Genomic DNA, 27,089 nt, shown 5'->3' on the forward strand with positions numbered 1-27,089 from the left:
TTCATTGAATTCAAGAAAGACTTTAATTTCTTTCTTTATTTCTTCCTTGATCCAGATGTGGTTCAGTAGTTGACTGTCAAGTTTCCATGAGCTCGTAGGCTTTCTGGGGGTAGCATTGTTGTTGAATTCTATCTTTAATCCATGGTGATCCGATAAGACACAGGTGGTTACTAATATTTTTTTGTAACTCTGTAAGTTTGCTTTGTTACCGAGTATGTGGTCAATTTTCGAGAATGTTCCATGAGCTGCAGAGAAGAAGGTATATTCTTTCCTATTTGGGTGGAATAATCTATAGATGTCTGTTAAGTCCATTTGATTCATTACCTCCCTTAATCCTCTTATTTCTCTGTTAGGTTTCTGTCTGATTGACCTGTCCATTGGTGAGAGAGGAGTGTTGAAGTCTCCTACTATTAGTGTGTGTGTGGTTTGATGACTGCCTTGAGTTTTAGCAACATTTCTTTTACATAAGTAGGTGCTTTTATATTAGGGGCATAGATATTCAGGATTGAGACTTCGTCTTGATGAATTGTTCCTGTTATGAGTAAAAAATGTTCCTCTCCATCTCTTCTGATTGATTTTAGTTTGAAGTCAACTTTGTTAGAAATTAGTATGGCCACACCTGCTTGTTTCTTAGGTCCATTTGATTGATAAACCTTTTCCCAGCCCTTTACTCTGAGTAGATGTCTGTCTTTGTGGTTGAGGTGTGTTTCTTGTAAACAGCAGAATGTTGGATCCTGTTTTCATATCCAATCTCTTAGCCTGTGCCTCTTTATAGGTGAGTTGAGTCCATTGATATTAAGTGATATTAATGACCAGTGGTTGTTAACTCTGGTCGTTTTTTCTTTTTCTTTTTTTCTTTTTTTCTTTTTTTTTTTTTTTGGTAGTAGAGTTTGTGTGTTTCCCTTCTTCAAGTTGTGCTGGTGAAGGGTCATTAGATGTCTGAGTTATTCTGGGCATTGTTGGACTCCTTGGGTTGTGATTTTCCTTCTATTACTTTCTGTAAGGCTGGCTTTGTGCCTACGTATTGTTTAAATTTGTTTTTATCCTGGAAAAATTTGTTTTCTCCATTTATAGTGAACGAAAGCTTGGCTGGGTATAGTAGTCTGGGCTTGCATCCATGGTCTCTTAGTTTCTGCAGTACCTCTATCCAGGACCTTCTGGCTTTCATGGTTTCCATAGAGAAGCCAGGTGTAAACCTGATAGGTTTACCTTTATAAGTAACTTAGCCTTTTTCCTTTGCAGCTCTTAATATTCTTTCTTTATTCTGTATGTTTTGTGTTTTGATTATTATATGGTGAGGAGATTTTTTTTTTTTTTGGTCCAATCCATTCGGTGTTCTGTATGCTCCTTGAACCTTCAAAGGTATATCTTTCTTTAGGTTGGGAAAGTTTTCTTCTATAGTTTTATTAAATTTATTTTATGGACCGTTGAGCTGTACTTCTTCTCCTTCTTCTACCCCTATAATTCTTAGGTTTGGTCTTTTTATTGTGTCCCAAATTTCCTGAATGTTTTGTGATGAGAATTTGTTGGTTTTCCTGTTTTCTTTGATCAGTGTGTGTATTTTCTCTATGGTATCTTCAGTGTCTGACATTCTTTCTTCTATCTCTTGTAATCTGTTGGTAGTACTTGTCTCTGTAGTTCCTGTTCGTTTACCCAGACTTTCCATCTCCATCCTTCCCTCGGTTTGTGTTTTCTTCATTACTTCCATTTCATTTTTCAAGTCTTGAACCGCTTCCCTTACCTGTTTGATTGCTTTTTCTTGTTTCTCTTGGTTTTCTTGGGTATCTTTGAGCGATTTATTCATTTCCTCTACCTTTTTGTTTGTAATCTCTATTTGTTTATGGCAGTTTTTCACCTCCTGTTTAAGGTCCTCTATTATTTTTTTTTCACTAGTCATGTGAATTTATTTATTTATTAAGGATTTCTGCCTCGTCCCCACAACCGCTTCCCATTTCCCTCCCCCTCCCCCGATCAAGTCCCCCCCCCCATCTGCTCGAAGAGCAATCAGGGTTCCCTGACCTGTGGGAAGCCCAAGGACTGCCCACCTCTATCCAGGTCTCGTAAGGTGAGCATCCAAACTGCCTAGGCTCCCCCAAAGCCAGTACGTGCAGTAGGATCAAAAACCCACTGCGATTGTTCTTGAGTTTCCTATAATTCACTTTTGATTCGATTTCTTCTAATTCTTCTAGAGTAGGGTGTACAATTCTTCTTATTTCTGGATCCCTGTATTCTGGTGATGTCATGTAGCCTTTCAGGTTGTTGGAGGAATTCTTTCATTGGAGCCTTCCCATCTCTTCCTTCAAATGGAGCCAGGGGAGGCCTGGTGTCTTAATCCAGACTTTGCTGTGACTGAGTCTCTGGGTGTATCTCCTCAGTGAAGAAGCAGGAACCGTTCTTGTCCAGATGAATCTCTTCAGCACCGAAATATGTATGCCTGGTAATCCAATGATCCGCGGACAAAGGGCAAACTTGTGGGACAGGGCAGGGTCGAGTAGAACACAGGAGACCCTGCCCCGCAAGCTGAAGGTGCCTGCACTCCCTTTGGGGGTTCTTGAGGCCTGCCCAGTAGTAGGCAAGCACTCACCGCTCTGGGTGGGTAGCCTTTGTGTAGGAGCAGAAACCTGTTCCTAAACAAAGGACCTTGCAGATCAAGCAAGCTTGGGGGGCGTGTGGTGTGTAAGAAGGACAGCCCTGCAGAAGGAGCTGGGGGAGGGGGGTTTGTGCTCTCTTCAGAGACAATCCGCCCCTGGATAGCACACACTCACCCGTTCAGATGGAGCTCCTCAGCCGAATTTGCCTTTCTTGTTAGCTTTGACTTTTTCACTGGTTTACAGAGGTTGGACATCCTGAAATATACATTTTCATAATCTGCATTGCAAATGATTGCACTTAAGTGACCTTTGCAATGTGTTTCTGCCCAGTATGTTTCTGGCATGAATCTTTATTTTTCTTTTCCTTTTTCTTTTTTTCTTTGTGTGTGTGTAGGAGGGGGGGGCGGTAAGGAAATAAAACAATCACTTAAATTCTGTTCTTAGAAATAAAGACTACTGTTTCATTTCTGCTCCACTGAAACAGGATGTTTAATATCCAAACATAGTGTTAAAAGTAAAAATTATATGGAGGTACTTTTCAATAATAAAATCAAAATGTATATGAAGCATGTGCATATTATGAAAAAAGGCAGTTATAAAAGTATTCATTCTTTCAGGTCTATTAATGTCACAATAGACTTGAGGGCTGAATGATTTAATTATACTTTTTAGCAGAGAGTCAGTGCTAATAGTTAAGCAGTATTAAAAAGACCGTAGATAAGTGATATCTCATTTTCAAAATCATGGTATATACTGTAAGTGTCAGCGGTAGAATAATTTTACAGAAATGGCCTGATTTCTGCATTGCTTCCATTAGAAAAACCAAAGTGGTATGCCCACTGAAAGTACATTTGGACCCATGTTACAACTTTACTTCTATGATCACCCGTCATTTTTAATGAACTTAACTCCAATTTTAAATGTTGATTTGGCTTCCTCTTTTCTTCACAATTATTCCCTTACTGTTCTCTACACTCTTATGAATTAGCATTCAACAATTACCTAGCCAAAGAAGAAAAACCAGGTGTAAGTCTCAAAAATATTCATCATACTTAGTGCAGAACTAGAAATTTTAGTCAGCATAATCATGGTTTTGTATTTATTAGTCATAAAAGGTTCATTTTACAATTTATTTTCAATAGTTTTAGAACATTAATAGAGATATATAGATACATACAAAGATACATAGATAGATAGGTACATAGATAGGTAGAATATTACATATAGTTTTAATTTTAGACAAGGTCTTGCTGTGTAGCACAGGCTAAACTTAAATGCATGATTACAAAAATGAGCCACCACATTGATGTGGGATTCTCCTCTGCATGCTATAAATATGTTTTATTATCATTGGTTATTAAAGAAGCTTTTTTGGCCAATGGCTCAGTAGAGTAAAGCCAGAGTGCAATCATAACAGATATATAGAAAGAAAGTAGGCGGAGTCAGGGAGATACCATGTAGCTGCCAAAAGAGAAATATGTGAGCTGCCAGTCAGAATCTTACCAGTACACCATAACCCCGTGGTGATTCACAGATTAATAGAAATGGGTTGATTTAAGATGCAAGAGTTAGCTAATAAGAAGTCTAAGCCATTGGCCAAACCGTGTTTAATTAATATAGTTTCTATGTGATTATTTGCGGCCTGGGCAGCCAGGAAACAAATGAGCAGTGTCTACTGCACATGGCAATTTACATTTTCTGTGACATGAGAGATGACAGAATTGAAAATGCCAATGAGAGATGAGTGTATATTTTAAGCAAAAGTTTTGATGAAGAATACATAGTCATGGAGAGCCAAGTGTAAGAAAAAAATGGGAACAATTTAACAAAACACACTATTGTACTTCCCTATGATGTTCTTTAGAGGCAATGGCATCCTTTTCCTATAGGTATAGAGTTGGCATCTCTGGACTAAAGGTCATAGAACTTATTCAACAGGTAATTAAAAGAATTCTTTTTCAGGTGCTTTAGAGGAAGAAGGTAAAAGAATGGTAAGAGGGACCTTTCTTTTTTCTGTTCCTTCCATCGTCATATGGGCTATGTATATTTTATATGTATTTCTACATGGATATACATATATTTATATACACACATATAAAAAATTCATACATACAAAAATGGAGGTAGTTTTCTGATAGATATGCATCTATGTGGTTTAATTTAGCAAACATGTTCTAACAAGCTGTCCTACATGTTATACATGAAATGTTTCTGTCCAGTTAAAAGATTTTCAAACCTGGTAAGCTATATAACTGCGATAACCCTTGTACTTACTTGTGTGATGTGCCTTACACCCACCATACTTCATCCAAGTTCCTCAGAATTGGAAGTTCCTCAGAATGAACTATATTTGAAGAAAGAGGTAATTAAGATAAAAATTGTTAAGTTATGTGTTAATACTACATGAAAGATGGCCTTTTAGGAAATGGGGATTTGAACACACACAACCAAACAAGTAAGGAATTACACAAGAAGGCAGCAATCTGCAAGACACCACGAGAGAGGCCGCGTAAGAAACTAAGTATGCCAATACCTTTCACTCAGAGTTCTAGCCTCTGGATATATGAAAAAAAATTGTGTTGTTGAAAGCACCCAATATGTAGTACTTTATCATGGCAGTTCTAGCAAACAAATGTGTGTGTGTGTGTGTGTGTGTGTGTGTGTGTGTGTGTGTATGTGTTTACAGTAGCAATAGTTTTATTAAGTCTTGACGTCTAGTGGCTGCCTCTGAAATATTATAAGGATCACATTCCTTAATGCAAAGTTACAGCTTTACAAAGAATGCCAGAGAGCAATATGAAAAATTGTCCATCATGCACAGCAATATGGTGAAGCTTTATGAGAACCTGGGTGAATACTTCATTTTTGATCCGAACACAGTAACTATAGAAGACTTTTTTGGTGATCTCAACAACTTCAGAAACCTATTTTTGGTGAGTAATGTATTTTAAAACATGGTAAGTCCTGTTGATTTGTTTTTAAAAACTTGTATTGACATCTTTATACATCTAATGACTGTACTGATTACATGTTATAGACCTTTATCCCCAGCAAGAAGGTCAACAGCCATATTATTTGTCATTTGAGATGTCTTCCTGTCACCAAAACAGTTATTTGTTAAGTGGGACTCTTAATCAGTGATATTGCCCCATAAAGTGGTTTGATTTAAATAGGACTTAGACAATTTTAAATAAGAATAGTCTTGGGGGAACCACTTCCTCCTACTTCTTGAGATAAAAATCAGGGCATATCTGAAAAGTTGAACCAACAACCCTGGTAGTAGTACAAACTACACCAAACTTTGATAAATATCTTAATTGCTTTTTATGTCCTTGCTGAAAATAAAAGCTGAGATTGGCCTTTGAACCTTAACGAAGATACATATTTAATTTTTCAGCTCACCCATAATTACTATGTGTTATCAATAAGAGAGCTCATAAAAAGTAGTCAGACAATTTTCAAACTGTGAAAATTATAAATATAATATGGATGCATAAACACATGAGTAACACTCCTATCTGTAGTTTCTCTTTCCATAGTTCAGGTCAATTAGAGATCTCAATAATTAAATGAAAGATTCCAGAGGTAACCAACTCAAAGGTTGTAAATATCTTTTATTATAAGACATTGGTGTAATTGATTACTTTCATTATTATTGTTTTTTTACTGTGGTTAACTTTACTGACATACAAACTTGGTGTGCAACTTATTGGCAGTCTTGAATTGGGTTGTTCATGTAACCTCTCTGAGCATTGATTTCCTGTAACCTATGATGTGCAAATGAAGGGTATTATTATTTATTCTCTGACCATACTTTTAATTACTTATTGAGAATCAGCTTGATTTGATGTGCTGAGCCAGACATAAAGGGAAGAAACAGTTTGTCTATATTCTATGAGTAGAGGCAGTACATTCATTAGAATTTACTGTGTGTTGACATATAGTAATATGCTAGCATATAGTAATAATACATGGTAGGAAGAGATTAATTCTGCCTGTGGTGACCAGAGAAGTCTTCATAAGGACCTTGACATTTGGACAGAATCTGGAAAAAAATCCATAGGAGTTTGACAAGCAGACTTTGATAAACATGTTTAAGGGTTTTACACCTGACCTATAAGTCAAAGACTCCTAAATCAACATCTCCAGCTTCAGTCAATCACTGATGCTCACCATGTTCCTGTTTCATGGTGAGCTTAAAGTGATTTCACTCTCTCAGGGGAGAGAAGAACCCCGAAAGAGAGACAAAAATTGGAATCGCTAGAAGTTCCCATTTTCTTAGTGCTTTGTGTGTTTGGCCTCAGGGTTCTTAGCACTAAAAGCATATTGGACTATAGATGGAAGCAATAAAATACCAGTAGTGCTGAGAAGAAAATAAGAGTTCTGATTCATGTGCTACCAAAAATGACTTCCAAATGAGCTCAGAGTTTCATCTTGGGACATCTATTTGGCATGTGTAGCATAAACAAAATGCACATGCCAAAAAAAGCTTCCTCAGCCATCTTCTGAGAGAGAGAATACAGAAATAAAGAAAAAAAGCTGACATTATAGATTAAGTCCTTTTTCAAAATTATCACCTTCCAATGATGGAAAAAGAAATTAGGAAATATCTAGGGGATACTGATCTATTCATTATTAATATCATGTATATTATCTATCACTCAGCTAGTGAGTATATTGAAGCTATTCAAGACATAGATTTATATGTTTATGATATATATAGATATATATATAATTAGATACAGCTCCATATTAATAATGTAGATTGCCTTATTAGTTCTTTTACCTGAGATTTCATCAGTTTTTAAAATGGCATAGAGGCAACATTACTTAATAACCCCTAAATTCAAGTTGAATATTTTATGGAAGAAACTCAATTCCATATTTATGTACTGTCTAAATAAACATCTTTTTGCCTATTCTCCTTTTTGCTTCAATCACTCTACTAGTTCAAATAGTTGACTGCACAAATACTCTTTTCTTTTGAGATATTTTGAATAGAATATTCAGAACCAGTGAGCCTTATATGTTTCACCACCATACAATATAAAAATTAATTTCAGCTGTTGGAAAAGTGTTTGAGGCAAGTATTTTACTTCAATAACATTCATAGCTCCAAATAAATTATAGAAAATACTTCTTTTCTCTTTTAAATCTGTCAGATTCCTGCTGTTTCTGAGTGTGTTTTTTAATAAACAATATGTTACCCAGGCACTCAATAAATATTTGTTGTGTGTGTCTTCATTCTATACCTCATATACTAGAAATATAGGAATAAAACTTCGTAAAGTTGTTAAATGTATTGACAGAACTTAAAAAGATGTTTTCATAACTATTAACTATTCCAACAGATATTTCCCTCAACAAAATAAATATGTGCAATAGTTTATTTGATAAATAAACTTGGGAATAGCTTTTACATAAGCATTAAAATGGTGAAGTGTTAGGAAAATAAATGGCATCTTGTACTTCTGAAATGTTTTTTTGACTCAGTCAATTATTTGTCTTACCTTATAGACACTATTTTAGTTTTGACCCACAACCATCTCTGTGATTCTTTCTACATTAGGAAAAGTCAAATCTTGAAGGTAGAATCAGAAAAAGACAACAATGTGTTCCTAAGAGATGCTAGAGTTTGGCAGAACAGAGAGAAACTTTGGTAATCCAGATTCAGTAGTAAAGAAAGTCTGACACGCTAACATGTAATTGTTAAAATATTTACTTGGTCCTATAGGGAATTATAACAACCCAGGCATTAGTATGTCATTTTAAGAAATAATATTCTGTGTTAAAAAATGATTTCTTTAAACTCTTAACTTTTGTTTTGAGACATGTTTTCATGTACTCAGGATAGCCTTATATTAGTTGGTCCTCCTGCCTCCATCCTTTTAGTGCTATGTTTACATGCATAGACCACAGTGCCAGGCTTCTCCTTTAATTTTGTAAAGCAGTACAAACACACACACACACACACACACACAAAAAAAAAACAGAAAAACTGCTGTTCAAAATATATGAAATGTTATAGGAAACTGCATTAATTCTTGGAGAAAACTCAACATGAAAAAATATTCTGTTAGGGATATTTGTGTAACCATGTTCACTTATGGATATACTTCAAATTTTAATACATAGATATACTCTTTAACTTTTTTAAAAAAAACCTCATATTTTATGTGCATGAGTGTTCTGCCTGAATGTATGTCTGTACATTGCTTTTATACCTGGTGCTTTCAGAAGCCTAGAACTGGAGTTATAGAGGGTTGTGAGCCACCATGAAGGTTCTGGAGATTCAGTCTGGGTTCTCTAGAAAAGCAGCAAGTTCACTTAAATACTGAGGCATTTCTCAAGTCATAGAAACATTTAATTTTAAGAAGTCCTCATTTGCCTTATGCCATCATCCCCTTGAGAGTACTTTGATCTTCCTTGAGTCTAAACTGTAACTGGTAAACAAAAATGAGCATCTTCATTTTGTTAGACTCAGGACTAAATTGGTAATATACAGAAAATTTTCATTCTTCATTAAGGGCAGTTTGAATTTAAAGAGGCAAGGGTGAGTTTTTACAAAAAAAAAAGATTGTGTATATAATTCCTGATCTAAGAGGACTAAGTTATTTGACACATTTTAAAACCTTCATCTCCTAAGCTCTTCAAATTTAAATGAATGATTAGTGCTGTACCCCTTCAAAAAGAAAAGGCAAAAAATAATGGACTTAAAAATGAAGCACTTTGTTTAACCAAGTAAAGTCTTAATCAGTAATAAAACTGTTGTATAAAATCTTATCACTCCCAAGTCTCTAGTAGATGCCTCATAAGTTTATTTCTCTTTGCTTTGCCAATAAACTGCTAATTGATATTGTGAAGATGACCTTGAGAAACTGTAAGATCTTTGGTGTGTGTCTTGAATAATTTAGTTTTCTTTGTAAGCTAAAGGTCTCCAAGTCTTGTCACTTAAGAGGCAGGTTGCCTTAGTAACAATAATCCAAACATTCCTAATAATCTCTTCTCCCCACCGCTCGTCAAACTGAACTCAAACTCCTACAGTTTGTATTCCCACGGGCACATCTGGAGTTACCACATACTTGCATGCATGCTGATAACATGTTATCTGTGGTTACCCTTTGACATTTGCTCACAAGTCAGCTAGGAATTGGACAAGACAATTTGCCATATATTGCTCTAGTTCTCAACTGGACAAGATCTTTTTTTTCCATAAAGCTGTTTTGAGTCACCTTCCACGGAAATATGGACGACAGGCCCAAAGTACAGTGTCCTGCTGTGCCAATTTTTGCCACAAGTTCTTGAGTGCTTAAGAAGTCATGATTCATAGGACACTTCATAAAAACTCTTTCTTTCCCTTCTCTCCTGACCTCCTTCTCCTTAGAAGCTCTAAAAAATGTTTTAAGTCCTAGCTTCCTGAAAGACTAATACCATAAACCCCTCACTGCCCTCCTTCCTCTTTTGTTCAGTCATCACAGCTTATATCTTCCCTTTCCTAGAAGCCAAGAATAAATAAAATGCCAGCATAAATCCTGTCATGCAAATAGAGCCCTAAGGGCCTACCCACTCCTTCTAGTTAATCACATACACCCAGATAATTCCCTTTGAGCTCAGCTGGGACCACCCTAGCTACATAGCCCTCGGTATATTTTGATCTATTGCAACTCTTTGAAAACAGGAAAACCATGTAAAATATATGGCAATTCTATTAAGTAGAATATTTGACCAGAATTCCTCATTCCAGAGCTGTCGAAAGACTTGAGTGTATTATATATGGCTATCATTGACTTCTCCTTTACAAAAAGATGTCAGCTCTCAGCTGTTGTATTCTATTTGACTGTTTACTTTGGGTTACAAATGGATGTCCTATTTTTTCTGATATGATTGTTCCTTATATAGAAAAACTAACCATTATGTTATAAAGAACTAAAGGAATATATAATAATGGTTTATATAGTGTAAAGAAACCCCAAATTCTGCAACATTGTAAAGAAATTTACTAGTGTGAAGGGTTTCAAAATATGTGTATAGACTTTTCGTTAACATTATAAGACTTAAAGTATCATAAATGTTTCTAAAAATGATCAGAATTGCATATGAAAAGCTAAATTTTGCCCTTTAAAAAATCTAGTTAACTCTGAACATATTAGACAAATCATTTTAATGATCTCTTTTCATGTTAAAGTCTACTAAGAATTAGAAACACTATACAAAATGCAGTATCTTTTGTTCTGTCAATATGTCATATAGAATTTTTCATAGCCATGTTCCAAGTATAAATAAGTTATTTTTGAGTTATGCCTAAGAAGTAACATAATTATAAGATATGCCATACCAGATATAAGTTGACCTTGTGAGGATTCCTGAGACTGGCCAAAAGTACCTTAAGGTCACTTGGAGATATCAAAGTATGCTTCCTGTAACCGGAACTGGAAAATCCTTGAACTTAATGCAACCATGCTACCTCTCAGCTTTCTTAGTTTTTTTTCATTCTGCTTCATCTTTGTTTGTTTATTCACTAATCAATCTTTAATCAGAAAAGCCTCCCTAGACACTGTATAAGCCAGTTCAAAGCAGTACTGCTTAGAACTGTGCCCACTGAGCAATTTTTATCTTCCTCTTTTCCTTTTCCCCTGCCTCCTACCTCCTCCAGTTGCTGATCAATTGGTTCAAATCACTTCCTCCAAGCAGGCCTCCCCAACAGTCATTCATCTGCCCAATCCCAGTGTATAGTGCTGTAATTTTTCTTGTATAGATTAAATACAGTGCTAAGAGCTAAGGATAAGTCTGGATGATTTAATGAATTAAGAAAACAATAAGTGAACCTAAGTTGCCAAAGAAAAGAAGTTGAAAACGTTTGCCCTCCAGAATTCCACTCCAGTGGGAACAAATTGTGAGTGAGGATTTGTGCATATGGAAAGCATGTAAGGACACAGGGGGCATGCTTTCATTTGGTGGGATTTAAAGAAGACTCTGAAAGGGAGGCATGTGCAAAGTGGATGCATTCAGATTTTGTTCCTTTATGACCAAAGATGTTCTCTCTCTTTTATTCTCCTCAAGCTTCTTTTGATGTTTTAAGTTTAGTGGTAAATGTGTATTGTTTCCTAGAGCTCCATGCTGAGTTCAAAGTGGAAAAACAACAATTTTATTCCTGGAGACGTAGTTATAAGCTAATTATTACGATCTAGAGGTTATCCACCATATGCTTAGATGAGCAGTAACCAAGCTTCATTTAATTCTTATGGACTGACAGCTGTACTGAACAATAGGGCAATTGAGGCAGATTATCTAGCAAAAGCAACCCTGAGAGACTGATTTGTACGCTATTAGTTTAGGCCAGTGCATCTCAACCACGGGTGAATTTGTCTTCCAAGGGACATTTGGCAAGATCTGGAGACTTTTTTGGTTCTCACAACTAAGGAGTGGATACTAATGGCATCTGGTAGGTAAAGCCCATATGTGAATGATACCAATAATATGCATGAGTGAAAAAAGAAAAAGTCTGCTTCAGGGTTATCTGCTAAGGACTTTTGGTTTTTTTAGTATCACTTCGAAAATCCAAATTTACAAGCAAAATCTGTACTAGATAAATTAAAGCACTTTGGAAACCTTTTTTTTTTTGTTTAATAATATTGTCTATATTGTTCAAAATATCCTGGTTCAGATAGTTTTTTATTATTTTTATTATCAGCCATGCATGCAAATTGAAAGAAAATCATAACATATAGACAAAGTTACAAAAAATTGGTTATTCATTTCAAAATCTAATCGCTATTAATACCTTGGAATATATATCTTTCCAGGCATGCATATATGTATCTAAAATGTGAGTTTGTCTTCAAATAGACGGAATGTATTATGAAAGTTTAAATTCTAAACATGTTTAACTTGTGACAGTTGACTGTGCTTGAGAGGAAATAGCTGTCAGAATTTAGTGGATATTGCCGTCCACTGGAATTTAGTGGATATTGCCGTCCACTGGGCTTTAGTGGATATTGCCGTCCACTGGGCTTTAGTGGATATTGCCGTCCACTGGGCTTTAGTGGATATTGCCGTCCACTGGGATTTAGTGGATATTGCCGTCCACTGGGCTTTAGTGGATATTGCCGTCCACTGGGATTTAGTGGATATTGCCGTCCACTGGGATTTAGTGGATATTGCCGTCCACTGGGATTTAGTGGATATTGCCGTCCACTGGGCTTTAGTGGATATTGCCGTCCACTGGGCTTTAGTGGATATTGCCGTCCACTGGGATTTAGTGGATATTGCCGTCCACTGGGCTTTAGTGGATATTGCCGTCCACTGGGCTTTAGTGGATATTGCCGTCCACTGGGCTTTAGTGGATATTGCCGTCCACTGGGATTTAGTGGATATTGCCGTCCACTGGGCTTTAGTGGATATTGCCGTCCACTGGGCTTTAGTGGATATTGCCGTCCACTGGGCTTTAGTGGATATTGCCGTCCACTGGGCTTTAGTGGATATTGCCGTCCACTGGGATTTAGTGGATATTGCCGTCCACTGGGCTTTAGTGGATATTGCCGTCCACTGGGATTTAGTGGATATTGCCGTCCACTGGGATTTAGTGGATATTGCCGTCCACTGGGCTTTAGTGGATATTGCCGTCCACTGGGCTTTAGTGGATATTGCCGTCCACTGGGCTTTAGTGGATATTGCCGTCCACTGGGCTTTAGTGGATATTGCCGTCCACTGGGCTTTAGTGGATATTGCCGTCCACTGGGCTTTAGTGGATATTGCCGTCCACTGGGCTTTAGTGGATATTGCCGTCCACTGGGATTTAGTGGATATTGCCGTCCACTGGGCTTTAGTGGATATTGCCGTCCACTGGGCTTTAGTGGATATTGCCGTCCACTGGGCTTTAGTGGATATTGCCGTCCACTGGGATTTAGTGGATATTGCCGTCCACTGGGCTTTAGTGGATATTGCCGTCCACTGGGATTTAGTGGATATTGCCGTCCACTGGGCTTTAGTGGATATTGCCGTCCACTGGGCTTTAGTGGATATTGCCGTCCACTGGGCTTTAGTGGATATTGCCGTCCACTGGGCTTTAGTGGATATTGCCGTCCACTGGGCTTTAGTGGATATTGCCGTCCACTGGGACTTAGTGGATATTGCCGTCCACTGGGATTTAGTGGATATTGCCGTCCACTGGAATTTAGTGGATATTGCCGTCCACTCGGATGCCTTTAGTTGTGATAAAAAATGTTAATTGCCTCAGTTGATGGTGTCTTTTTACCAGCACCTGGTCTTGGCAGCTTGCTGACAATCACTGTGGTTGTACGCCACCTATAAAGGGACCAGTGGAATCTTCCTTTTGTTTTAAACACAATACACCCCTCATATTTCCTCAAGACAAGGATTCTTAAATCAGTAATGGTGGCTGGATACCCAGGCCCATTCCTAGCATTTCCTAGCACAGTACCTGCTGTGCCTTTTGATTTAAAACTATTACTTACCTAACAACAGTGTCTGTCTGTTTATAAATGAAAACTGTTTATAATATAAACAATTGGTAATTACCAAAAAACATCCCTAACAAAACTAATGTGATTTAAAATGAGAACACATATCCTGAATATATCTATGTGAACATGTATTTTTCCTTCGTTTTCTTCACATTTTCTTCATGATCAAAATTTCAATAGTCTGAAATAAAGTCTCTTAAATGGTTTTTTGTTATTGTTGTTTAAAATGCTTGAACCATATTATAATTTTAGTGATGAAACAGCTATTATTTGTATTGATGTATCTCCTTTGATTTGCTTTCCATAAGAACTCTTTTGTGGCATTCAGGCTTGCCTGGTATTCTTTATGAGTCAGTAAGGGGAAAGTCAAAGAATGAACAGCATTCCTCAAAATCTGGAAATGGGCCAGCCAGCCTTTTAAATATTTGCATTTGAAATGGAAGCTGCTCAGTCTGTTCTTTGAGGAACCTTCTTAATCCTTGTTATATCTGATTGAGAATTCAATTTGATGGCATTATTATATTTTAGTTTTCAAATTCCACAAGTAGTACACAATGACTCAAACTTACTGAAACTAGGGTAGGTGGAATTTGAAATGGTATGTTTGTTTCCCCTCTATTGCCTACTCTTAATATAAATTAGAGATGTATAAAAACTACAATATTATCTTAAATATGGATATCATTATAAACATAATTGTATTGGTGAACAAGATGCTATTTTAGATAGAACATACAAATAAATGTCCCTCGCAATCTTTAACCTTTAATTGGAATGCTAATTAATTTTAGTGTCATAAACCATCTTCAGTTATTAGATGACATATACCAGAAAATACTTCCAGATACTTGCTGCTTAGTCTAAAATACAAAACTTAAAATTAACTTATAAATAAAACTTTAAGATAAAATTTCTTTACTATTTCCTCCTCATTTAAATGTTTTCTTGATATTATACTTAAAATTTAAGAATAGAATACTTTCAAAATTGTATACCATTTGAACACTGAACAAAATAATTTTTAAGTAGCCCTTTTGGTAACAGCTGTAATAAATAGGTGAAATTTATTTATAATTATTACTGTAACTTTATGGATATACATATTATGCTCAAGAATTTTTATGTTTGAAAATAATTGGGGATTTTTTTTTGTTTTTTGAACACGCTATTATGTTTTGGTGTTTGCTATTTTTCATGGTGTTTCAGGATGCTTTAGGCAGTCAAATGAGAGAAAATATGATAAAAATTGGCTGAAGAATATAGTTTTTCTCTCTTAAACTACAAGAACTGTGGAAGAAAGGCAGTTGATTCAGTACCTTGTTGATATCTATAAATCAAGATTTTGCAAAAACTGTCTGTTTTGTCCCTGTGGGAAATTTGACTGGCACTTTCAAGATGGTCATCAACTTATTCCAGGCATCACAGGGACATACACTAATATTTTATAAAGTGATGTTACATACTATGAAGATTTCTTTCTAATTTGGGAGAAAAATTCTTCTGGAAGAATCTATGAAGAGTTTTCCTTCAGATTCCGTTAGCCAAGATTGGGTCATAGCCAACAGGTGATGGTATTGATCTATTACTGGCAAACCAATCACTTTTATTGTGAAAGAGCATTCTAGTACTTGTGTAAGTAGTTACAGAATACATCTTGGGAACTGCAAATAGAAAGCATCTTTCTGTTATCCCTCCCTGTTGGTCTTCAGCAGAAGATAATTTTGCTTTTCTTACTTGCTTGCTCACTTTTATCATTCAGTCGATTATTATTTATTATGTACTTACTTGTAAAGACACTTATCTGGGCCCGAATACTGTGACTTTAATTTTCTTTGGTATATTAAAATACACAAAGGTCTCTGCTCTCATGGAGTGTGACTTGTAAAGTGAGACAATAAACATAATCAGGGAAATTATACTGCATGTTAAAACATAAGGACTGGGGAAAGAAAAGCCGTGCCAAACAGAATGGCCAGCTAATAACAGCTGAAAAATATCTGTATCAGTTAGTTACAAAGTTTTAAAATATTTTAATTTCCATGTTATAAAATTTCCCTTAACTGTAAACCTCACTAAATATTCCCTGTTTAGGAGACTTCATTTAGATAGCTTTCCTAAACACCCTGTATCATTGGATGTATGTAATATATGACATAGAAGTTCAGATGAATTCTATCCAGTGAGAAGTGTCTTCCCAATGGTTCTGTCATCTCGAGGATATGCAAATTGGAACTTTACCTGCTAACATGGTACAGTGCCTCCTTTAAACAAAAGCTAAGTGTAACAAAGGAAGAAAACCATGAAAAGATACCTGTATTTTTCCTAATGCCATTTCTAAATATATTGCTTTCATCAACTACACATTTAAACCTTTTCTTTTTTAAATAGAAAACAAAAGCAAGAGGATGACGATATGTTTTCCTTTGGGTTCACCCTCTTATTTAGCTTCTCTAGGATCACAAATTATAGGCTCAATGTCCTTTATTTATGGTTAGAAGCCAATTATGAGTGAGTACATCCCATGTTCCTCTTTTTGGGTCTGGCTTACCTCACTCAGGATAGTGTTTCTATTTCCGTCCAGTTGCATGCAAAATTCAAGAAGTCATTGTTTTTTTTACTGCTGAGTAGTACTCTAATATGTATATATTCCATACTTTCTTCATCCATTCTTCCATTGAAGGGCATCTAGGTTGTTTCCAGGTTCTGGCTATTACAAACAATGCTGCTATGAACATAGTTGAGCATACACCTTTGTTGTATGATAGGGCCTGTCTTGGGTATATTCCCAAGAGTGGTATTCCTGGGTCCAGGGGTAGATTGATCCCGAATTTCCTGAAAAATCGCCACACTGCTTTCCAAAGTGGTTGCACAAGTTTGCATTCCCACCAGTCTTCATCAGGCAAGGAAAGGAGACTGAGACAGAGTCCCACATTGGAGCACCGGACAGAAATCTCAAGGTCCAAATCAGGAGCAGAAGGAGAGAGAGCACGAGCAAAGAACTCAAAACCGCGAGGGGTGCACCCACACAATGGGAATGTTCTATTGGGAACTCACCAAGGCCAGCTGGCCTGGGTCTGAAAAAGCCTGGGATAAAACCGGACTCTCTGAACATAGTGGACAATGAGGACTACTGAGAACTCAAGAACAATGGCAATGGGTTTCTGATCCTACTGCACTTACTGGCTTTGTGGGAGCCTAGGCAGTTTGGATGCTCACCTTACTAGACCTGGATGGAGGTGGGCGGTCCTGGGCTTACCACAGGTCAGGGAACCCTGATTGCTCTTTGAGCTGATGAGGGAGAGGGACTTGATTGGGGGAGGGGGAGGGAAATGGGAGGCAGTGGCAGGGAGGAGGCAGAAATCTTTAATAAATAAATAAATTAATAAAATAAAGAAAAGAAAACAAAGCAAGAAATAGTAATTCAGTAGTACAAGTAGTAATTTAAAAATGTCATCTCATTCTCAGCATCTGTGTACATCAGGGTCTCCTAAACTTAGGAGACCAGCCATTAACATCTCTCAATGAATGTCTAGACAAGAAGCTCTGACAAAAGGTGCGATGTATAGCAAAGCTTGTACTGGCATCAAAGCATATTGTAGTGCCAAAAGAATGAAAAATTATAAGTAACCTATAAAGACATTGAGTTCATCTTGAATTCCTTCCCCCGGTCTTTGTTCACTTCCAAGTGTCAGTAAGTTGACAGGTAAACTAATTCAGTAGTAATGTGTCACTCACTGTATTACATATATGCCCTTTAAATTCAGGATAGTGTTTTAAGCCAGTAGAACAATTCTGTCAAGAACTTCTGGCAGTACCGCCAATGATGGAAGAAATACGTGAGGCAGCCTCTTGTATCTCTGAGAGAACATGGTTTATGTGACTGTCTAATATTTCTGGTACTAGAATTCTCCTTCCTTTCCAAAAATGATTAATCTATTGTGATCTGGTAATGTAGCTTTCTGATCTTCAGCTTTCAATTTGGCATCCTTCAGGATTGGCCCCCATTTTAATATAGATCAGAGAACAGGCAAATGAATGTCCTTATAGCAAATGTAGCCTCCCCTGTGTTTTTGACCATTTCCACTTCTCCACTACAGTGGTGGGGCTGTGTAGCTGAGACAAAGGCTGCATGAAACACAAAGCTACAAATACCATCTACTCCTCTAATTTCCTTTAAAAGTGTGTAGGGCTTGGAGCAAGAACTCAGTGGTAGGATGCTTGCCTAGGAACGTCTGGCTTCATTTCCTAGTCCTGGAAAAAATGTTGGAAGCCTCAAAGTAAGGGTATGGGGGGAAATTGTCAGACAGAATTCATACAAATCAGACAGTCTCTTGAGTGTTACCTTTCAAGTGCAATCCGTCTTAAGAATTGGGATGGCTTTAATGCGATGGAAACTTCCAATATTTTGGCAGAGAGAGGGTCAGTTTAGCTGGTGAGTTCCCATTTGTTCCATGCCACATTTACTTTTTTGTATAGTGCCCCTTAAGTAGAAACCACATTCATCTTGCATGTTAAGCAGGATGCCAATAGAGGTGACCTCAGGCTTACCATGTGAGACTACAGTATTCATATACTGTATACTGGCTATAGTATTCATACCACATATTCTTCCATGGAGACTAAAGGTCCTTGGTGCCTTAGTATAAGAGGTACACAATAAATGGTTCTTACTCCATTTGCCACCTATTTTACATTATAACATAATATACATAGATAATGGCCACCAGAACAGTTTTCAGACAATGTTTCTAAGTCTTGATTTTCAATAGAAATAGGTTCTCTAGATTTGGAGAGAAGTGATTATGTAAGACATGATAGAGATGAGATTTGATAATATAATAATAATATCACCACATAGAAGGGAAATTACAGTATCCTTTCAATCTTAAACAGAAACCTTACTATGGATAAAATAATAATAAGTTTGATTGAAATATTGCATAATGTTTCTGTAAAATACATGTTCCTCTGATTTCTGAACTTTTCTGTGTTGCCATGTTAATCTTCAACTCTAGACTCAAATTTATCATTCTAGACTCAAATTTGTCTTCTGCTTCATAACCTTAAGCTAATTAGTATCACTATAACTACCACAAACTCGGTATATTCCAAATGTAACTTTTTACAGCCCTTCCTAACTAACCCCTGTATTTTCTTTGGTGAATGACACAACCTAGTCTCTTATGTTTCCTCACTGTTGACATCTATTCCGTCTCTAATGTACATTGTTTATGCCTTAAAATATTTCTCAAATCCATCCTATCTTTATCCTCATTTCAGATACCTTAGTTTCAGTATTCATCATCTCTCTCATGAATTATTGCTATTTTTAACTTGTCCTGATTATAATGTTAGCACTCTCCAAACTGACTTCTTACTGCATTAAGATAGCTTTCCCAAACTGTGGATATCGTTAGGATACTTGTCTTTTCAAAAATTTTTAGTGACTGTCCATAGATAAAGCCTAAAGTAGCATTGGGAAGCCTTTGGAAATCTTAAGTTTCCCAGCCAGTGTTCTGGGCATGAAATAAATGTGTCTTGTCCTAGTTTGCTATTGCTGTGATATACAGAATGACCACAGACAACTAGGGGAGTAAAGTGTTTATTTGCTATAGGCTATAGTCCCTCATCAAGGGAAACCAAAGCAGGAACTCAGAAACAGAAACCTGGAGGCCAGAACTGAAATACAGATCATGGAGGAATGCTCCTTTTTGCTTTGCATTCTATAGCTTGCTTGGCTAGTATTCTCATTCAACCCAGGACCACCTGACCAGAAATGGTACCCACATTGGGTTGGGCCCTCCCACATCAATCATTAATTCAGAAAATGCTCCACAAACATGCACTCAGGCCAAATTGACGGAGGAAGTTTGTTTTCTCAATTATTTCCTCTTTCCCAGGTGTGTTGGTTTGAATAAAAATGACCCCCTTAGCACATAGGGAGTGGCACTACTAGGAGGTGTGTCCTTGTTGGAGTGACTGTGGTTTTTGTCAGACTGGATGTGTCCCTAGGAGATGGGCTTCGAGATCTCAGAAACTCAAGCTGGGCCAGTGTGTCACTCTCTCTTCCTGCTGTCTGTGGATCCAGATGTGGAACTGTTCCCTTTCCAGCGCCATATCTGACTGCCTGCTGCCATGCTTTCCCAACATGAAGGTAATGGACTAAATCTCTGAACTGTTAGCCAGCCCCTATTAAATGTTTTTCTTTATATGAGTTTCCATGGCCTTGGTGTGTTCACAGCAATAAAACCCTAAGACACCAGCTGACTTTCATTTGTATCAAGTTGACGAAAGTTCAGCAGCACATTAGCATACTCACAATCTGTCTTCCTCCTGGAAAAATCATTGTCCTTCCAGATTCTATTCACTGGCTATTTCCTCTGCTATGTCTTGCTTACTATCTTTGCAATTCTAGGGAGAATTAATTGTTCCATGTTTTGTATGTTCATATAGCTGTCCTCACAACCCACACGTAATTATTGATGGGATGCAAACCTGCCTTTTATGTGTGTGCTTTGTTTCATTTTGTGGCAGTCTCCCTCTATAGCTTAGGTTGGCCTGGAACCCACTCTGTATGTATCGTAGGTGGGCCTCCAATTCATGGTTCTCCTCCTTCCTCAGCTCATCATGTGCTGGGATTGGAAGCTAGAACGACCATGCTCTGTCCTCAGCCCTGCCTTCTTTGTCTTTTGAATTCCCCATCTTTCTAGTGCTATAACTCTTGCCCTCTTCTAAGACACTTTGAAGGAAACAGAAATCCTATCTCTCTATTTCACTTTAAAAGAAGTGAAATAGTAACAAGGTAAACATGATAAAACCTAGTTATTTTTCCATTACTTATTTATAATGAATGCCAATTTTACTTTCCTCATGCTTAAATATAAACACTAAATAGAGGAAGTAACACTGACATTTCAGTGTACTAGATTATCCATGATATTTTGTTCAGAAGTTCACATTGAAAGAAGTCAAGCCTAAAATATAACATTTATTATTGCAAAATTTTGTACAGGCTATAAAACCCAGTATGTCTGTAAACTCCCTAAATCCTCATGGAAGTTATTTGTCCAACATGTCAAGCCTAATGGCAAAAATCCCTGTCTACCAATAAATAAGGCAACTTAAACAGAAGATTCATGGGGAGGCTAGAAAATTCCTCTATAAATAATAGCATATTACCTTGGGAGGAGGAAGGTAAAGGAGAGGGCATTAGACCATTAGCATAGTAAGGAAAGAATATTCCCATCATTAAATAAGCAGTGCTATTTGACCAAATCTAGGTCATGATCAAAGATATAATCATAAGTGAGATGTGTTTTACATTGTGGAATGTAGCTAGAGTTTGCATATACAGATGGAATGGCTTGCTTCCCAGAATGCAATCACTAGTATATAACAGTACCCTAATTATTTCTAGTTTGGGAGAGATGATTTTTGAAGGAAAATATCTCAGTTCTGACCTGTATCTCATTCAAACTCATTTTTGAAATGATCCACAGTGTATGCTTTGCAGATATTTTAATGAGAGATCAACACTCTCAGCTATAGCATATCCAAGTCCCAAGATGTCAGTCAGTAAGAGACAATAATCATATATGTTCATTTTATTTTATTAAGTAATGACTCAAGTATATTTAATTATGGAAATAAAATATCCTAGAATATAAATGGGTGAATTATCTAATGGTTTATATCATGACTTGGACTCTAGTGTATTTGCTATACGGCTTTGCAGCTAACTAGCTAATCTTCCTAATCATTTTCAGTAGAAAGCACTTTCTTGACTTGGTTCCATTGCTTTACCATCTGTACAGTAGTGTTCTTTTTTAAGTCTCTTCTTAAAATATACCTGCAAAGCCTAGCATTCTGACTTCTGGGAGCTCTCCAATGAGCTTCCGCTTCAATTAAGCAGTCAAGTTGTGTACAATGATATAGTTCTTTTCCTTAATCCAGTTGTCAATGAGATTAATTACCCATATTTTGTTTGTGGTCTTTCATTTCCAAATTTTGACATCTTTTCTTAATTCTCCAAATTTCTTTTTAAAGTTGTATGTGTTCCTTAAACAGTGAGACTCTCTATGTGAATGGGCCTCTGTACATAAATTGTTCATCTCGTGGTTTAAGCTCTTTAAGAATGGCAAACTACCAATAATGAAAACTCAAGAATATTGTTTGCCCATTATGTGTTTAGTATTTAGACTAAACTAATTGCCCATTTTCATTAATTAAGAAATAGTTATACATGCTTCATCTGTATTACGTGTTCTGTGTACTTAACATATTGTTTTTTTATTACTTTATAAATAATACCAGTCAAAATTTCCACTTCCTCCCCTCCTCCCATTTCCCTCCTGCTCTCCGACTCACTGTCCTCCTCCCCTCCTTCTCCAGTCCTAAGAGAGAGCAGGTTACCCTGCCCTGTGGGAAGTCCAAGGCCCTCCCTGCTCCATCCAGGCTTAGGAAGGTATGCATCCAAAGAGAATAGGATCCCAAAAAGCCAGTACATGCAGTAGAGACAAATCCCAATGCCATTATCATTGGCCCCTCAGTCTGCCCCAATTGTCAACCATATTGAGAGGGTCCTGTTTGATCCCATGCTTGTTCATTCCTAGTCCAGCAGGAGTTGGTGAGCTCTCATTAACTCAGGCACACTGTCTTAGTGGGTCAACCAACCCCTCATGGTCCTGACTTCCTTGCTCATATTCTCCCTCCTTCTGTTCTTCAACTGGACCTTGGGAACTCAGTCCAGTGCTCCAATGTGGGTCTTTGTCTCTGTCTCCATCCGTGGCCAGACGAAGGTTCTATGGTGATATTCAAGATAGTCATCAGTGTGATTATGGGACAAGGCCAGTTCAGGCACCCTCTCCACTGCCCAGGGTCCTAGCTGGGGTCATCCCCGTGGACTCCTGGGAAACCCTCCAGAGCCAAGCCTCTTGCCAACTCCAAAATGGCTCTCTCAATTAAGATATCTCCTTCCCTGCTCCCATATTCGTCCTTCCTCCATCTCAACCATCTCACTCCCCTAAGCTCTCCCAAACCCTCCCCTTCTCCCCTTTCTCTCACCCTCTCCCCTTCCCTTAACGTATTGTTAAGAGTGCTTATCTGAGTCAGGTGTGATGGCTTATGCCTATAATGCCAGCGTTCTGAAGGCCAAAGCAGGGGGTTTGCTGTGAGTTTAAGGCAAGCCTACACTACATAAGTGAACCCAGCCTGAGCTAGACTGTAAAAGGACTGTGACTCAAAAATACAAAAGTATACAAATCAAGAATGCCTGTCCAAAAAGAATATCACAGTGATATCACAGTGACATCACAAAATATCACAGAGATAAACTTAACCAACAGTGAGTCTACCTTCTTAGAGGCTGCAAAAGTAGGCAAGATTGAAGTAAACTTTCACAAAAGAAATATATGGACAGACATTTAAATGAATGTGAAATGCTAAAACCTATATAATAAATAGCATTATATATAAAGAGTGTGTCTTTCAGTGGTCATTAGTGAAGCAGCCCTTTAAGTATCCCATTTAAGGAAAGGTAAGATGTATAAGGACTACCACTGCCTTCTATTTAAGAGAAATTTCATTTTCCTTATCAATGATCTAATTTGTATTGGCTTAATTTATGGACCACTGTCACTGATAGGTGTCATATCATCAAATTTTCTCATTTTTCAATAGTGCTTCACTTTTAAATTTTGTGTTGCTTTATTTTCATTGTCTGGTATGGTGTATGTGAGTGTGTGTGTGTGTGTTTGTGTGTGTGTGAAAATTAAACTGATTGTTCAGACAACATCAATAAAGGGAAAGATGCAGCCCCATAATTACTTGAAGGACATCTTGCTGTCAATAGTTCAGAAGATAGCACAACAAATCAGCCAACAATCACTTTGTACTTAGAAAAGCGCAGAGTTGTGACTGGTAATCAAGATAGCTTTGTGAAAAGAAAATTGAGCTCAACCATTTTAATTTACTTCTATGAAAGAAACAGTTCCCTGTAGTCCAAGAGAAAAAAAATCTTGTTTCCTAAAACTTGTATTCCTTTCTGAGTGACATTCATTATCAATATGATTAAAAAGAAGTAGACAATAAACTCCAGGATATTAGTCCATCTGCCATTAAGACAATACCCGACCTGAGTGTAAGAGATAGAGCCACAAAGAAATAACATTGCTTGAGCTTCTTTCTGGAGCAGCATAGTACCATGAGTGACCAAGCCTCATGTGATTATGCAGGGACTAGAGCTAGTGATAAACGTGGTTGAGAATGAATGAATGAAAGAATGAATGACTATTTCCTGCATATCACGAAGGCTAAATTCTCTAGATAGTAAGCAGAATATTTTGTCTTATATTCCTTGCCTCTTCTGTTTTTTCCTGTCTCTCCCATCACCATCACCGCAAAAAAGAGCTAAATGGCTATATATTCAGAGAGATTTCAAGTATTTCATTCAAAATAAGATGGGATAGAATTTTAAAAGAATTATTAGATATATATGTTGCATTGATAGGAGTTAAAATATAAAATAATGACATCAATCAAAGAGTATAGCGACAAGGCCAGATACAAATAAACCACAAAATAAGGTTTCTTGAATTTTAGTGAAACAGTAGTTATCATACATTAGGCAGGTGACATGTGACGTTTTTAAAGAACACACCAGAAATGTGTATAGTCAAAGAAATCTTATCTTTCTTCTTTTTTAAAAGAAGCTCCTGTTTTCGAATTCTCTAAGCATATGTTTTAGATCTTACCAGGTACACTTAACCTTTGAAATTTAGGTTGCTATCATTTCAGAAGGTAGCAAAAAATAATATTGAAGCAAGTTTGATGGAACTGGGTAACAAAACTTCTGCCTAAATGTAATGTGAATGTAAGATAATGCAACTGATTTCAATAGATTCAGAGTTCACGTTAGAAGGAGGAATTTCAAATACAAATTAATCCCCTCACCAAAATAAGTTTATGACTTCCCAAGGAGTCTGTTTGAAAAGAGGATTGATGGCTGCAACAGATGTATTGGAACTGATCTAACTTTACTGTTGTACTTGAAAATGATACAAAATAGATACTGTATTTTAGAATAATGTGAGCATCAAAAACTGGTAGAAATAGAACAGCACACCTCTTAGAGTATTGTTTCCATCTTTGTTTTCTTGTTCTGGGGGAAGGAATATCAGATTAGAGAAAGCTGGAATTGAAAAATAATGTCTAACATGCAGAAAAGACCTAGAGTGATATTACTAATAGTGTTATTAAAAGAAAAAGGCGTCTATGAGGAAGTTTTTATTGTAGAAACTGACACTGAATTGTGTAATCCCTGCATTCGATAGGCTGAGGCAAGAAGATTGAGCTGGGTTGGAGGGGGGCGGGGACTAGATTCAAGACCACAGTTTTTCCCAAAGGCCCCTAAAACCCATCCCTCCCTATCCCTCACATTCTGAACTGAAAAGTAAATCCTGTATTGCTCTTGAGGGTTAGCTTCACTTTGTGGAACTTGGGCACACCAGTGAGTCCTGAAGACAAGCGACACCTCTAGGAAGAGATTTTAAAGGAAGATTTTACCTGGGTTTCTTTTACACAGAAGTCAATAAGCAAGACACAGGCTTAAAATCTGACAGCTTTTGCTGAGACATAAGGAAGTATTACCTTTTCACAAGTGATACAGTATCAGAATAAGTTCCTGAGGAAGATCATGGAACCCTATCTACAGTTAGAGGACTCGGGCTAACTTTTCCTGGGACCATTCCTATTAGGCAAGTCTATAAATTCTCCTTGTCAAGGTAACTTGATAGACTCATCCATGCTTCCCCGTGCTTCTCACTACACCTCCATTGGTCATATTAGAACCTTTTTGTGGGGCTAGGGCTGGACTGTTGCTTGGTGGTTCATAACTTGCATCATGCATTGAGTCCTCAGCACTGAAAACCAAAACAATGCAACGTTATTGATCGTGCTGCCTCTTCTAGCTTCTTAGAGACTGTATTAAAGCAGCAAACACAGGCCTCAAAATTGTGACTTAACACTGCTATATTTTCCTCCACTCATATTTCCCTGAGATGCTTTTCCATTAAAATGTTGTATCAGTCACTTCAGAGTTACATTTTCTTTCTTTAGCTCAAAAAAGTTATAGATTAATTTCCTATAGTCACTCAAAGCGCTTCATAGATTTTAATCAAGTAGTGGTCCACAGAGACATGTTGAACTCAATTGTTTTTCTTTCCAAGATGCAAAGATGGATGCTCACATTCCTACAACAAAAAATGTCTCCTGAAACCTGCAGCATTTGAAAAGCTTTTCGATGTTACAGATTGCAAATTAACTTCTAGCTAATCATAGTTCAGCACTCTAATGGACTGTGACGGGAGAGACAGTTTTTCCTCCAACTTCAGATCACATGTTTTTGCAGTTGTAAGGCAAATTTTCAAAGAAGGCCTTGGGGATCACAGCCAGCCATCATTATTGGCGCATGACCGCTTTGTAACCAACTGCAAGTTTAATATCCAAGGAGATTTGCACATAACAGTCTTTTTTCTTTTTTTCTTGTTTTTAATAATTTACCTTTGAGATTCTCTTCACGACCATGCTGGTGTGCAAAGATCTGTTTGTCTGTCAAACCTCCAGATATGTACTGCAAGTGAAAGACACATTAATTTTTTATTTGTTTCCTAAGGAGTATGAGCAGTGAGCTGGTTGTGCAGAATAAAAGAGGGCTTCTTCAGTGTGCACTTACTTGAATTTATTCAGCTGCCTTTCTCACCTGGAGCACATTCGTTTCTTCCATGAGCCTGTCCCCTGCTAAAGAAGAGTCATTTCTACAGATTGCTCACCAAACCTTTTATACAAACCATCTACCCAAATCAGAAAACATTTTGTCTTAAAATAAAAGATTACTGAGAAACGGTATAGTATTAACACTTCAGGACCCTGTAAATATCTCCTTGAAAGCGAAACCTCACTTTTGCAATTAGCATGCATCTTTTCTCTTAACCTTGGGATCTCTGAGTAAGGGCTAATC

At 37.1% G+C, this 27,089-nt stretch overlaps 1 protein-coding gene across 3 annotated transcripts in view; it reads left to right on the top strand.

Annotated features, from left to right (window-relative positions):
• Diaph2 (diaphanous related formin 2) overlaps positions 1-27,089 on the top strand; it is a 745,764-nt gene that overhangs the window by 520,856 nt on the left and 197,819 nt on the right. For all 3 annotated transcript variants that reach the window (XM_041636640.1, XM_041636641.1, XM_041636642.1), the window contains one exon: positions 5,360-5,524. In XM_041636640.1, the coding sequence (XP_041492574.1) occupies positions 5,360-5,524 (165 nt within the window). The remainder of the gene's footprint in view (positions 1-5,359; positions 5,525-27,089) is intronic.

Source organism: Microtus oregoni, unplaced genomic scaffold, assembly GCF_018167655.1.
Source record: "Microtus oregoni isolate MIOR12 unplaced genomic scaffold, Mior012 000050F_000, whole genome shotgun sequence".
NCBI classification, from domain to species: domain Eukaryota; kingdom Metazoa; phylum Chordata; class Mammalia; order Rodentia; family Cricetidae; genus Microtus; species Microtus oregoni.